We start from the raw sequence: 16435 nt of genomic DNA, 5'->3' as shown, positions 1-16435 counted from the left end.
AATTTGGTGTACAGGTTCCTACAGATGAACTAAATGATAGTTATTGAAATTATGATGAAATCTGCAATTTTGTAATTTTGGGGGAATTTTTGCCATTTTTGGTCAAAAAATGCGTTTATCAAAAAGTACTTGTCTAACAGCTTTGAAATTTGGTATACAGGTTTCTATAGATGAACTAAATTTGATCTTTTGAAATTATGATGAAATCTGCAATTTTTATTAGCTCACATTTGGTTTTTCCAATGTGAGTTTATCGTATAGGCTGAAGTCAATGGCGTGTCTGTATGTTATGTATGTATGTATGTATGTATGTATGTATGTATGTATGTATGTATGTATGTCCGTCAACATCAAAAACACGCAAACCGCTGCACGTTTCAGCTTGGTATTTGGTGTGTGGATGCATCCTGGGCTGTAGATAGGATTTTCTTCAAATGAAGTCTGCATTGCCAAAATTATGCAAATGAGCTTACAAAATGTGAAAATGGTTAAGAATTAATAACTCAAGAACCGCTTTTTTGATTGCTTTGAAAATTTGTGTGCAAGTACCTTAGGTTAACCTTATACAGTTTTATGAATATTGTGAAGATATTTTTAATTTTGTATTTTTGCTGAATTTTTTTGTGATTTTTCTCATTTTCAGTAAAAATTCTTCTTCTCTGAAACCGCCGGCCCAATCGCTCTCAAATTTGGGTTGTCTCTTTGCAAGGGTGTTACTCTTCTAATTTGTTGAAATTATGACAAAACTGGGAAAATTACTATTTTTGTGCAATTTTGTCATTTTTGGTCAAAAAATCTTAGACAGTGTTTCCTTTTTAAAACCCCTGGACAGACAGCTTTCATATTTCATACACAGACGTACAGAGATGACAATAGTTAGATATGTGGAAATTGTCCTGAAATATAAAAAATTGTATTTTTAAGACAATATTGTCATTTTTGGTCAAGAAAACTGTATCTCAACATTACTTGTTTGATAGCTTTGTAATTTGGTATAAAGTCTCTTGTTTGATAGCTTTGTAACTTGGTATAAAGTCCGGAAAGATGTTACTAGATAAATTTTCTGCTCAAAGTGTTGGGAAACCCCAAAATTTGTATATTTTAGGTACTTTTCTCAGTTTGTCACCTTAAATGACCTATACTAACCCAGGATATGTTGTGAGACAATTTTGAAGGCTGTGAACATAATTTTGTCATATTTGATACCAATTTGTAGGAAAATTTGATCCAGAAAACAAAGCTTAGGTGATTTTTTTCATTTTGGACCAATTTTTGCAACTTTTCTATGTAAGACATACAAAAACTGATGAGAAATTTGGATCCAGGATAATTCCAGATGTTGTAATCACCACCCACAGTGGAAGGGCATTTCACTATCTGTAACTAACTTAAGTGCTGTTTACATTAGAATGATAACACTCATTGCATTAATTAAAAATCTCCAAGGTTGTAAATGTACTTCCTGTCATTTGGTCTTATGGAATACCAAGGGGTGAAACATTTGATATGCAGGAGGGGGTAGGGTTTAGAAGATCAATGATGTAGCATTACTTTTTTACCAGATCCCTTGTGCATTTTTTGCCCACTCCACCCTTTTCTTTTTATCAAGCCTTCTCTGTTTTTTGTTGTTGACATTTGCTTATGTATTTAGGATCTGCTTCTCCCATTGCTATAGAAGTTGATATGCATGTTCCTAAAGATGACCTCCAGTACCTAAGTTGGAGACCTTATTTGCTTTTGTCATTCTTGTTTTTCCTGGTTTATTTCTCGAATGGACCAATTCAAACCGAATGTGAACACATAGTGTCCTTGACGGTATTTTTTGGGGGGCAATTGTTGCCATTTTTGGTCAAAAAATTTATTCTCAAAAATTACTCATCAGATAGCTTTGTTTGACATGTTCTTAGGGATGATCCAATGTGATATATTCAAAGTATGATGAAATCTTCAATTGTGTATTTTTGAAGCTTATTTTAGCCACTTTTTTCTGGCCACTGCATTGAGCTATCAAAGATTCCCACCTTCTTCATCAACATGTGTCTAAAATAGTTATTCTCTACATAAACACAGCAGAGCTGTATCAGCCTCTAGGTCGCTTGTTTCATGAAGAGACTGACACTTGCATTTTCTAAGCAACATATTTAACTTTTGTAATTAGTGATGCAGTTTTGAAATAATTACCATCCGACTGTACTGTTAAACATGTAGCAATCTGAGTTTCTGAGTTAAATTACCATTCGATTTGCATATTTAGAAATCTTGTACAATCAACATTATGAATTCAGAGTTTCTTCTGTCTTCGATTTTTGTACCATTGCTATGTTGTGAACTTTTCTGAACCATGTCAACATATTCAGTTCATATTTCTTTGGTAATATTTTCATCAGGGGTCATATGCGTGGGAAAAACAGAAGTTTTTGAGTTCACAATTTTTTTTTCATTTTACAGGTTTACTGTGTACTAAGTTTGATCAAATGCAAGCAACAGTGTAACATCCTTAGTTTTGCCCAATTTTTATCACAACTGGAAGTTGTGATATAGAGGTGGTTTCAACCGGTGTTTGATGTCGTCCATTTCCGTAAACGACAAAAAGTCAAAAACTGCTGAACAGACTGCGTTGATATTTGGTACCGATACATAGACTGGTTCCAAGGTTCCAATTCCGAAAAATGGAGCCAAACGGAGCGGAGGTTATATAGTTTTGGGAAATTTCTAACCCCCCTTTTTAACTAATTGATTTTAGGGGTCTTTCATATATGTAGTTTTGGAATGTACACTAATCCAGCATTGTGGACTGTTTTATTAGTTGTGGAACAGAAATGAGGTTTTGATGAATGTTAGAAATATGCAGGATGGCTGATTCAAAGTATAAGAGATTTCTATGCTCTTTTGGGTATCAAAAGCAATAAAAAAAAAACATATTTCATAGTTTAGATTCTCACTTTTGAGATGACCCTAAGCATTTGTTATGTAACATCCTTGAGTCAATATACAGACTTTGACATTCCTGAGATTAAGTATCCATGACCTCACATGTTACAGTCTTTCACTACCATGGTATGGCCCAAACCCATTGTTATCAATGGTGAGTGTGGACCTGTCTACAGGAAATTGGGGTGAACAGGTTATACAATGCCATGACAAGTTGCAAGGTAGCACCAGCATAGAGTCCTACGCATGTCCATGTGTTCTCACAGGAAATTACAGGGAAAAAATTATTTGAGATGTTTCTCTCCTTTAAATAAAAGTATATAACAATTTAAACCTGTCATGGATGGATTGCTCTCAAATGATCTGAAACACAGTTATTGCCCATTAGCAACAAATCTATAGCAAGATTTATGTAAAGTTCATGAACTTACACAAGGTATTAGACAAAAGATGACCATGACTTTGCTACTTTTCAACATTTATTTCATTCAGATTTCCTCAGCTTAGTGTATAATTTTGTAATCTTAATTACTGTCAACTTAGCTTTACTAACTTATTCTAACCTCATTATTCTTACACTACTGTTATACCTTATAACCACAAAATTCAAGAGATGCATATATGATTGTCACTTAACAAACAATTTACAAATATGTCTTCTGCTGTTTTCTCCATATACATATACATGTCCCTTTTCTCATAAAAATGGGCTTAAAATCGCAATGTGAAAAATAGTCTTTCAGCTGTATGTTGCTCATTGACTTCGTGGTCTGTCTAATTAGTCCGTCTGGGGGACTTATAGGTTTGGTCATGTCCGTGTGTGCGTGCCTGCGTCCGTGTGTGGCATCCGTCCGTCTGTTCACGCAGATATCTCAGACATGCCCAGGTCAATTTCTTTCAAACTTTGCACAAGGATAGTACCCTACCCCATACAGATGACACGTCGATTTGGCCATGTTAGAGGACTTTTTAGTTTACACCACCATAGACTACCATGTATAAGTCAGCTGTCTATAGAATCCCATGTATAGGGCAAGTAAAATAAAAATTAGTTTGTCATCATATTCATATTGCAAAAAGGATTCAGTGAAACAGTTTTTAGTCCCCATGGATGAAGTCCAGGGCCTTATAGATTGGGTCATGTCCCTCCGTTCACGCAGATATATAAAATATTTTGACAAAATCTCCCGTGACCTCGGTGACCTTTGACCTCAAATATACATATTTGTCCATAACTCAGTAACCACAAGTGCTACACCCTTCATATATGGTATGATGGGACACCTTATGACGCCACATATTGTACCTCATTAATTATGTGCATATCTAATTTTGAGCGAGCCAATAGAGCTAGGTCTGATTTTTGGTATATAGGGATGACTTAGCAATTCAATTTTTTTTGACAAAATGTCACATGACCTCAGTGACATTTGACCTGAAATATACATATTTGTCCATAACTCAGTAACCACAAGTGCTACACCCTTCATATGTGGTATGATGGGACACCGCATGACGCCACATATTGTACCTTATTAATTATGAGTAGTTTCACAATGTGCCAGTTGTGATCAAGTGCCATTGGCGCTATTTTTAATTTAAAAGATCATCCCTGAAACTGCTTCCCCACTGATTTGAAATTTGGAATATACGTTCGTGGGGGTGTATTGTTTTTCAGCATAGCATACCAGCTGAACTATGTTGGCCAATAGGTTGCTTGATTTATACACCTTTATTACACCTCACGTATGATTCTGTACTCATGATTGGCTGAGTCTGTGTCACGTGGCATGGAAAAAAACGCGATAAAGCCCGTTACGGTGACTGATAGTGCCCAATGCGAAGTGATAGTGCCTGTTGTGAAGTGATAGTGCCCGCTGGGCTGTCTCGAGCTTGTTCTATATGCGCTCGCCTTTTGTCTCTGGCACGCACACTCCAAACTTTCTACTTCAACACGCATTCCATACTTTGAACTTTGCTAAATTTCCAAGTGAACTGCACGTGCAATCTACATAGAAGAAAGATGTGTTTTGTACGCATTTTCAATGTTTGGTGTAATAATGCTCAGGCAATATCACGATTTGGTGCCTGCCCTAGGGCTGGTGCTCTCTGACCATATATTGATGATACCCTCTCCTTCGGCTCGGGCATCATAAATACGGTCATGCAGAGAGCACCATTCCTCATGCAGACACCAAATCATGATATTGCCCTCACTATCATGTGTTATTATTTAAATTATAACCCTTGGCCATAACAGATACTTCTAACATTCTTAAAAGTGAGTTTATGTGGCTTACCACAAAATCTGTCCAAATATATATGGAATTGACATTTTTGCACATGATCAATCAGGCTACACAGTGAGAAAACGCAACACAAACATACAAATTATCAATAAGAAAATGAAGCTGTTTTTTGTAACAAGTAGCTTTAAGATTGGAATTGCCTTTTTTACAGATTGCTAATTCTGGTTCTGCAACAGAGTTGGCCACAGCCATTGACAAAGCAAGTGCTCTAATCAATATAGCCGGTGCTGATCATATTATGCCAACATTGGATAATAAGGATAATCTTGTTGATGGAATCCGAAGATTTCTTGTACTTGACAGAACAAGATCTGCATTTGAAAGGTAAAATGTATGTCTTGTATGTTGACCCTAACAGAATTTATTTTCTTCTGAACTTTAAGAATTTAAAAATGACACTAGTTTCATTAATTAATCACATGTCTACACTACATTCCTGCCCAGTGTATGAGGAGCATTATCAGTGCCATCTGCTCTGTATCATGCTGTGTTAAATTTGTTCTCATCAGATTCAAAGATGGACAGTGAACACTTGGTGTACTAGAACAAGTGATCTCACATCCAACAGCTTTTCGTGAAGTATTCACATATACTGAGAAAATTTTAGCAAGCAAATATGTGGAGGATATATTTCAAATTAAATACAGTGAGGAAGGCCCCAACACCAGAAATGATAAAATGGCATGTAGTTAGTTTCTGGAGAGACTACCTGATAGATGTTGAAGGTAAACTATGTTTACCTCTCATTTGGTATGTAAAATAATAGAGAGAGCAGATGGTTTAGGTGTGTGTGTGTGTGTGCATGTACACAAAATTGTGCAAATACGCTCAGAAAATGTTAAAAATTGAAAATTCTTCAGTACCTAAGTTCGTCTTGTTTAGCTCTGCTGTCAGTGAAGTGGAGTTTATTAGGTAGCAGTATTCTCCCCAATTTTTTCCACTTATTGTCAAATGTCAAAAACTGCTGTCTGGTTGCTTTGAAATTTGATATGTGGGTTCCTCAGGATTACCTGAGTCAGGTTTTATTCAAATTGAGATGGAATTTCCTTATTTGAAATTTTTGGGCAATTTGCTTTTATTTTTTGTCAAAAACACTTTTCTTGGAACTTAGTTTGCAGGTTCCTAGAGATGACTCAAGTCTGTTAAAAACTTAATGAAGGTTTACTTGAATAGATTTACGATAGACTCAAAACAAGTGTAATAGTAAAATATGCATTTTCAAGCCTAGGGATTTGCTCTGGTTCAGTTTTCCTAAACTTTGATCAACATTAGCAAAAGTCTCAGTTTTACTAATTGACATGCAAACCCTGATATTTAATTTTAAGCAGTATATAACAGCAGAGTTCTATTGGCCGCTAGGTTGCTTGTAAAGTCTTTGTAATATCATTACTGTTTCAGTTGTTATGAAAAATACCTCAGGAGACATGTATAAATGTTTCCCCACTTTTAGAAAAATTTAGATGCTTCTTGTTCACATACTGATGTTAAAAATAACAAATAAATCATATGTGTCAATTGATTTTGTCATTCTTTTTCTTTGTAGAAAGGGATGCAGAAGTGACATTACAAGACATAATGGTGTTTGCCACTGGCCTAGAAAGAATCCCACTGCTAGGATTCTGCCCACCCCCCGCATTAGAATTTCTGACAGGACCTGGGGATGGAAGAACAAAGAATTTTCCAGTAGCAAATACATGTAGCAATTTTCTTAGGTTACAATTGTAAAGTCATATGATGACTTTAAATTCTCAATGGAATTCGGTGTCAGAAACAGTCATGGTTTCGGCCGTGTTTAAAGTACACTGTAGTTGCTGTACTTGCGCTGAACAAATGTGGTGCTAATTATAAAGTTTAGGTTAATTAGCAGGTAGTGTGTATGTGTGTCTAGCTTAAGTTTTGAATTAGTTTTGTACCAGTTAACTACAGGTTAGAACAACCAAGGGATACCTGCACACTGGTTACAGTTACTTTAATACTGAAAAGTGTTTTCATGTTAAGAGTTAACTCCATCTGTCTGTCTGTCTGTCTGTGTCCATACATCCATTCCATCCGTCAGTGTCATGCATGCACCCACTCCATCTGTCTGTGTCCATGCACCCACTCCATCTGTCTGTCTTTCTGTATGTCTGTGTCCATGCACCCACTCCATCTGTCTGTCTGTCTGTCTGTGTCCATACATTCATTCCATCCGTCACTGTCATGCATACACCCACTCCATCTGTCTGTGTCCATGCATCCACTCCATCTGTCTGTCTGCATGTCTGTTTCCAATTGCACCCCATCTGTACCCACCCTCTGCATCTGTCTATCTGCATGTCCAATCCAAACAATCCATATGGCCTCATTTGACCACCTTTTTTTAGTGCCCATGGACACAGTCCAGGGGGACTTATAGGCTGGGTCATGTCCGTGCGTCCGTTCGTTCACGCACATATCTCATAGATGCCTGGAGCAATTCATCCAAACTTGGTACAAGGATTACTTCACAAGTCATACATATGCACGTTGATTTGTTTTGTGAGACAATCCAAAATGGCCGCATGGCGGCCATTTTTATTATGATTTTTCATGTAAGGAGCCATAACTCAGGCACATCTCAACCGATTTTATTCAAAGTTGGTACAAGGACATTGACCTCTATCATACATATGCACGTCAATTTGTTTCACAATATGATCCAATATGGCCGCATGGCGGCCATTTTGTTTCAATTTTTCGTATACGGAGCCATACATCAGACATGTTTCAACCGATTTTATTCAGTGTCGGTACAAGGACATTGACCTGTATCATAAATATGCACGTCAATTTGTTTCATAATATGATCCAATATGGCCGCATGGCGGCCATTTTGTTTCAATTTTCGTGTACGGAGCCATTAATCAGGCACGTTTCAACCGATTTTTTTTCAGAGTCGGTACAAGGACACTGACACATGTCATGCATATCTTCATTGATTTGTTTTGTGAGACAATCCAATATAGCCCCATGGCGGCCATTTTATTAAGATTTTTTTATGTATGGAGCCATAACTCAGGCAATTCTCAACAGATTTTATTAAAAGTTGGTACAAGGACATTGACCTATGTCATGCATATCCACATTGGTTTGTTTTGTGATACGATCCAATATGGCCGACGTGCGGCCATTTTGTTACATTTTTTCATGTACAGAGCCATAACTCAGGCACATCTCAACAGATTTTATTCAAAGTTGGTACAAAGACATTGACCTATAGGATAGAATATATAGGATGCAAAAATTTTGGGAGCATCCTGTCGATTTAGTATTAATTGATTCATTTTGATGACCTTTTGTAATCTGAGTATGGCGGTTTACATTGGTTTTATGTTTTCACCACCATGGAACTCATTTTTGGCCATTAAGCCCCATCTGTATCACAGTATTTTTAATCACAGACCTAATTAATGAAGAGGACTCTTTCCTCTCAGAGGACTTGTAATTAAAGTACAAGTGGGAACTGTGTCATTGTCAATGACTTGTTGTGACTTATTACTTGAGCTTCAGCTATGTCCAAGCCAATTCTGTTCTAATTTGGCTTTTTTTTGCAAATTAACCTGTGCAGGTCGGCTAATTTATTTTGCAGTACATATATACAGTTGCCTGTGACATTAGTGGTGACTTTTATTAGCTGTTTCTTAGACTTCCCTAAACTGATTTTGTCCAGGGTTAGGAGAAATTTAAGACATACTGTGATAATTATTATTGTCAGTAACCATTTATTATTTGAACTTGGAAGAAAAATAATGTGTTACAGTAACCAATATACCATTATCTGTCCAATGAATGTACTTCATAATGTTATCCAATATGGCTGCCAAGTTTCCACTTTTTTCCATTTCAATTAACAATTACCAAACTGTAGATTATTGACCACATTCCATTGAAAGAGGAAATGTACCATATGTGCAATCACAGTACAGTCCAACATCACTGCAGCCAGGCAAGCAATATGGGGGAACTTAAAAATGACTATAGTTAACCTTTATAATGTGTTTTCTTGTTCACATTTGGCATTGTTTATTTGTTCAAAAGAATCATGATATACAATTGTAAAAAAATTAGAAATGCATACCTGATGGACAGATATCTGAGACAGCTAGGTGCTCATCAAAATATAGCAGATAATGAAAAAGCCTCATGGCTGTGATACTATAAAAACAATGTTTGGCAAAGAACAAAGCTATCTCTACTGTTCACTGTTTTTGCGTTAATTGCAGTTTTTAACAAGAATGTGTATTTTATTCTGTGTTTTGCAAGCAAACGGACTTTTATGCATTTTATTGTTATGAGAAAGAATTATTTTTAACATGTTGAGATGGATACTGTAGAACTTAGAGTTCACACAGTTACTAATGCTAGCAACTGTGCAGCACCATATAGGATGTGCAGGGTTCAAAGTGAAACCATTATTAACTGTTTCTGTAGTTATTTTACGGAATTGCAAATTTTTTATGTTGCTTGTTTGTTTGTTTGTTTACAATAAAAAAATTGATAAAAATAATTGTTGACAAGCTTTGATGCAATCAAGAAGACCCATGAAGATAGAAGGCAGGCTCTTCTGTTGCTATATGTAGTAAAGACTGGTCTGTCCACCAGTCTATTATATACTAGTAATACTGTAGACGTATCTGCCTTCTATCTTCATGGGTCGACCTCCTCTATTGCACCAAAACACAGAGCCCTCTGTGATAACATATGAGCAAATAATACGTGGTTGCAAGGGACTACTCTTTTTACAGTAGCTGTTATTTACTGTAGCTGTTAATCATGTTACTAGAGGCGTTCAGTTCAAGAATTATGGACTGAACGACCACCAATAAAGCTCCCTCTATCAAGACCCCTTTGTTGTTCCATGAACTCGCACACTCCAACATTTTCAGTCCCATAATCTGCCCGAACTCTTGAAGGAAGTCCATACTGGCCAACAGCATGTACAAACAGATCAGTCACAGTAGGTGCCCTGTTGTTTGTTGAACAATGAAGGTAAACAATCATTCGACTGTGGCCATCAATACCACCATGTGTTACTATTCTCCATCTTATCAGTGCCTGATGGCCATCAATATGCCACAGGCTGTTGGGCCCTGGGACACAGTACACCCGTCGTTGTGCCATGAGACCCCATCTAAGAGCACTATTGGCAGGATCAATCCTCCGTAATGATGACCGAACTCGCTCCCGTTGTACAGTTATACCTCTTGATCGCAGATGCCCTAGCATCATGGTGACGCCCGTGTGTGGATGATTTTGGTAAACTTCTGATACTATCTGATCAAGTTGAACATCATTCAGGATGTCATATCGTCTGTATTCAACAGGTGACTCTCTTATCCTTCACCACAACGTGGTTCTATTTACAAGTAACATGGCTGCAATTGTTTTGAATGTGAATCCGGTAGAAAGAAGAAAATCCACTTGTTCTAAATCTATGTAAACTCGAGGTCGTCCAGGTTCATTAGTTATTATTATCTGTCTCTCACCAATTAATCCTGGGATGGTGCATCTTCGCTGCAATAATGTATGCAATTTTTCAGTCCAGATATCTAGCAGACAACATAAACTGTAAATGAGCATGTCAATTCGGATCTTAATATCATCATCCAACAAGTTGTAAATTTGATAATCTAAAAGGATCGTCAGGGTTTGAAGACATTTTTTCATGTGGTCAACAACAGACTTTACCAAATCAACATCTTCACTCAGACAATTCTAGTCACATGAATCTATCAAGTGTCTAACCTCAGTTAGAAATGCCAACCTTGCAGCAAAACTCAGTGGTTCTGTATCCCCAGCTGCAGCCATTTTGAATCGTAAAATCAACAAAACAGAGTGCCCTCTTGTGTTTGCATACAGTTATGGACATAAAATTGTCTATTTATGAACATAAACATAAAAATCATGAACAAAAAATACTTTTCACGAACACAAAAATGATTTTCATGAACTCAAAAAAAGATTTTCATGAACACAAAAAAGGTTTTCATGAACACAAAAGAAGTTTTTATGAACATAAAAATGGTTTTTATGAACATAAACATAAAATTCATGAACACAAAAATGTTTTTATGAACATAAACATAAAATTCATGAACAAAAAAAATAGCTTTTATGAACTCAAAAATGGTTCTGATGAACATAAACATAAAATTCCTGAACACAAAAAATGTTTTTCATGAACATAAAATGTTATTTATGAACACAAACATGGAATTTTTGAACACAAAAATAGCTTTTATGAACATAAAAATGGTTTTTATGAACATAAACGTGGATTTCATGAACACAAAAATAGCTTTTATGAACACAAAATGTTTTCATGAACATAAACATGGAATTCATGAACACAAAATATAGCTTTTATGAACACAAAAATAGTTTTCATGAACATAAACATGGAATTCATGAACACAAAAATGATTTTTATGAACACAAAAATAGTTTTCATGAACATAAACATGGAATTTATGAACATAAAAATAGTTTTCATGAATTTTGCAACACTTGGCTTGCCATATTACAGTGTATGGATTACATTGTGACAAGAAATCGGTACAGGCTTGTGTGTAAACCATATTTCCCTCAGTGAAGCTCTCATAGGCATGCTCAGTTATCTTCTTTCTTGTCCACTCGCCACTTGGTAGTCGGCATTTCGCGTATTTAAAAAGAGCAGACGTCGAAATTTCAATGTCTGCATTTTGCGCCAAGTTTGTTTTAATTTCGGCATATGAAATTGACTGTCTTTCACTGTTCAGCATCTCTACGTACAACAGGTCGTGGTTATTCAATTTCGCTGACGTCCACCACTACAAGGCTTTCGTTGTAGATGCCCTTGTTCACGATACTGCTTCCATAGTTTTTTAACAGTCACATGATGGACCTTTGTGTTTCTGGCAACTTCGGCAATCTTTCCGTGACGTATTACTCCGGTTTCGTCATTAGCTCCTACGTCCAACAAAGACTGCAAACAAGCTTGCGATAGTCAAGACTGAGTTCTTTTCCTCTTTGGAACATTCTACCTCTAGCCGATATTGTTTCCATAGTTTTAGTTAGACAGTAAAAATGCCGCTCAAGCAGTGTGTAAAGTCACTCTCTCAGAAGATAGTCACGCATCTAATTTTAGAAACGTAATTACTGTAGTTTGATTAGTGCAGGCTACTACCAATGTGACGGGGTGTGAGAAAGTAAACTTTTTTACAGTGAGCTGTTTATAACTTCGCGTAAATTGGACACAGATGAATCGACTGTGTTGTCATAACAAACATCCGTCTCATCTTGCCTGAGAGCCTTGACAGAATCTGCTCCCTGGCTAAAATTCAGCGGAGATGAAAAAAGTTCATATAATACTTCATAACAGTGGAACGGTCCAAAATACGTCACAAGTCTGTATCGCACACAAATGTCGCAAACTTCAGTTTTTGGCGCGCTATGCGATCTAGGCCCGGTATAGGGGACTCTCAATTTCAATCTATCCAAACCTCTGGTTTATAGCTGTGAGGATGGCGTTGTCAAAGTCTTTCGGGGATTCTAACGAAGAACTCGAACCAATTATCCATTATGTGTATTACGGACATGAGCGATGCACTGCAATGGACGTACGCGTGACCGACTTGTTATGTAGAGGATACACGTGGTTTCTAGATCGACTGGGTCAATGTATTCCCTATATTGGTCGAATGGATTGTATCAGGTTGTGCTACAGAAATTGCGATGGTTTGTGGATTGATATCATGGAATCTACATTTTCAAGAGTGATAAAATCTGCACAGCGACGTTCATTGTCTGACTTTTTGTCATTGCATTTGCGTGTACTGGACGGGACATCGCCATATCAAAAGAGAAAGGAGTCAAGCTGTGAAAATCAAAGTGACGTCTAAAACAGTGATGAAAGTTCAGTCCGTCGTGGACTTTCATTCGATCCGGAACGTGAGGGAATCCATAATTATCAAACTACCATCATTTCAAGCCCTCTTTCAAACAAATCAAGAGATGAAACAAGCAGATTTATTTATAAGAGTCCGATGGAAATTGATATCGAATTGAAGCGGCAACAACTTGAAGTGAAACAACAGGAGCACGCGGAATACCTCGAAATATACGAATGCCTTCAAAGAAAATATACACCCAGCCCTGGAGTAGCTGTTGATAAGCGTAAAAGAATGTGCAGTAACTGTCACTTGCGTGGAACTGGACATCAAAAGGGAAACTGTCCCAATATAAGGTGTACGTCGGCAGTTCAGTGCGGTGAAATCGATCACCATAGAAAACGAACTCAATGCAGTTGCAAAAAACCGAAAAACTGGAGAAAGATGTTCGACGTTTAGAAACCAAGGTGACTGCCAAGTATAAAGCTTTCGTAAAAGTCAGTGACACATTTGAAAAGAAAATAGAAGCTCATTTGATAAGAACAAACTCCGACAAGTATCTCCTAGACAGACTTGGACGAAACAAAAGAAATTTAGTTCTGCACGCTGACATCGCGATACTGAAAAAACACTATGCAAACACGCTACCGACGAATTTGGATATCGCATGTAAAACGTTTCAGTCAATTATCGATAGGGAAACACAAAGATGTACAGTGGCAAAACAGAGGAAAAGCGCCATCGATATTCTCATTGAGAAAAATCCAACCCGTTACTCTATCGTAAAACCAACGTCAACCCAGCCGGCCACACATGCTTTTATGCCATCAACCGAGACCTGCGGACCAGCGGCAAGCACGGAGTCCGTTGTTGACAACAGTTATGTACAGCAGGGCAACTTACACCAATATCAGCCCTGTATGTGCTCTTATGGTTATTATCAGTACCAGTTTCCATGGTATACTCCGCCCTTAACACAATCGGCAAATTATTACCAGCAGCCGTTAATAACTCCGCCAAGTGCCACTGCGACAATATCTGGTGCAGTTTCTACCGCGACAAATTATCTACCGCCTTTGCCTGACCAGCCTTCTCAGCAACAACCGCCACCATGCCCGCCATCGCCACCATCGCCTTTCCCATGAGTTTGTTTGTAGTTTGAACGGTCGTAGAACAAGTATAGTCTTTTTCAGGCATTTTCACATTCAAGCAGTCGTGTTTATTATTCCTCTCGGTACGTGTTTGTGTTTTTTTGGAGCATTGAATCATTTTCACAGATGACTCACAACTCGCCTTTGCGACGATTTGCAATGCAAGTCGGATATTTAGCATTTTCTTACAATGACATTTAAAAGATGGATTAACTTTTTACGTAATGTCTAGTTTTCTGTTGTCTGAGCGAAATATTCATTTCTGTGTTCGGACAAAATGTTTTTAAGGTCAGTCTAGATTTGATAGTAAATTATCGCGATGTACTTCCAGTCATCTGATTTGCAAAGGTCAAGTTCTGGTGAAGGTTTTCTTTCGAAACATTACAGTGCTGTAATCTCAAAATGCTAGAGTATACTGCCACTTACCAACTCTGTTCTGATCTTCAGTTTTATGTGACAAAGCCATTACCACGTCACAACTGTGAAAGTTTAGGTCATGGACGTGCATATCACCACGGTACTATCTTTATTGTTTGATGTTTCACAACTTTCTTAATCAACAATGATAACTTAGATGTTTTCGTTGGATTTTCATTCTTGTTGTTCTGTTACTCTTTCAATATTTGCAAATAAAATGTCTCACAGACTCTATCTCACAGAAATTGACGGTGTTGCTGTCCACTGTAATCAGAGACACTGATAGCGCCAAGTTGATTATTTTAGTAGCCCCGCGATACAATGTTTATGTTATCGAGATTAAATCGACACCAAAGGACGTTGTTTCTACTTTCTTGAAACATTACACTGGAATAGAAATCTGTAGTATGTGACCAAGATTTTTGATAAAATGTAAAGTATAGTTTCTTTTGCATTGTAGTTAGGCTGCGTTCACAAATAACGATTAGGGGGGGGGGGGCTGGAGGAATCTCGATCGAAATCTTATTTTTTTTCAGATCCCCCCCTAAGTACCCTAAAAAAATTTCAAATGCCCCCCCTCTATGTGGTCAAAATTTTTCAAGTCCCCCCCCAAACTATCACAGGCTCACATATTTGTAAAGGATGTGAGCGCAGAAAAAATAAACATGTGTTGCGCCGTTCTGCTCACAGGTGTTCAACACTACCTGTATTAGCACTTTGTATAGTCATATTCCCAAGGCAAGTTCTTTAAATGCGTCAGTGAATTTTTTAGATTTATTGGTCTAAAAGCCAACTTGAGTTAATCCAACCCTGGCCAGGTCAATTGCTCAAGTTGAAGAGCACACAAAATGCAATCATGAGAGAGTAGGAAAATTGTGAATTCTGGCTAATTGCTGTATTGCCCTGTGACCTACCAAAAATTGTTTCAAAACTACAAGACCTATATGAATTAGATGCTACTCAAAAACGACAATACCGGAAGGTTAAAATATTCCATCAATAAATGTTTTAATCTCTGAAATTTTGGGTGTGATAATTGCAAATTTGGTTAAAAAATAAATAATTCCATTTGGTCACATATTTTTTCTTTTAGTCTTTACCATTCAAAGGCTTACTTCTGTATCATTTTATAATAAGTGAATGAAAATTTAGAAAATCAAGCATGGTGACCCCATCTTTTTTCTTTAATATTTGATTATTCTCATATGCCAGAATTCAAACATTTCTATGTTTTCTTCCATGTGTTGCTCTCTGGCCTGATCTTGTGTACAAGTGAGTTTCACTGTCAAGAGTGTCATTTGACCAAAACTCTTCTTCAACTACCATGTACATCAGAGTCAGAGCTGTCTCTGTCACTGTTCAGGTATGCAGTGACAGTGACACTGCAGTAGCAGGGTAGTATCTGATAGTGACACTACCCATAGGCAGTAGCTGTATTAACTTTGATAATTTTGGCAATATTTTTGTTCAGTTTTACAACTGCGTTCTTGTTCTACTCCCTACAGCATGTTGAATTGTCCAGTATTCAGCTTTCTATCACAGTCTATGTATGTGTGCCATGCATTTGTATCACTGACAACTGACTGTCAGTCTGGACTCCAATTACAGCGAACGTCAAAATGAACCGGAGATCAACTTTGATAAGCCCCTATCAATTTCCCTGGCAATCTTCCAATACCCCTTTGAAAACACCGAGGTACTTTGGTCAGTAAACATACACTGCGCCTGCTGTGCTATCTCC

General features: G+C 37.2%; 2 protein-coding genes across 3 annotated transcripts in view; one reads left to right on the top strand and one right to left on the bottom strand.

Moving 5' to 3' along the window:
• The window catches only part of LOC139124738 (uncharacterized), a 113759-nt gene that overhangs the window by 33613 nt on the left and 63711 nt on the right, over positions 1-16435 (bottom strand). The gene's annotated exons all lie outside the window — the stretch shown is intronic.
• LOC139124737 (zinc finger protein 227-like) overlaps positions 1-16435 on the top strand; it is a 46827-nt gene that overhangs the window by 16009 nt on the left and 14383 nt on the right. Inside the window, exon 3 of the mRNA XM_070690851.1 lies at positions 5392-5564. Coding sequence (XP_070546952.1) covers positions 5513-5564 — 52 coding nt within the window. The 5' untranslated portion in view covers positions 5392-5512. The remainder of the gene's footprint in view (positions 1-5391; positions 5565-16435) is intronic.

The sequence above is a fragment of the Ptychodera flava genome, assembly GCF_041260155.1.
Source record: "Ptychodera flava strain L36383 chromosome 23 unlocalized genomic scaffold, AS_Pfla_20210202 Scaffold_24__1_contigs__length_23054250_pilon, whole genome shotgun sequence".
NCBI lineage: Eukaryota > Metazoa > Hemichordata > Enteropneusta > Ptychoderidae > Ptychodera > Ptychodera flava.
This window is presented reverse-complemented; position numbering and strand designations above follow the sequence as displayed.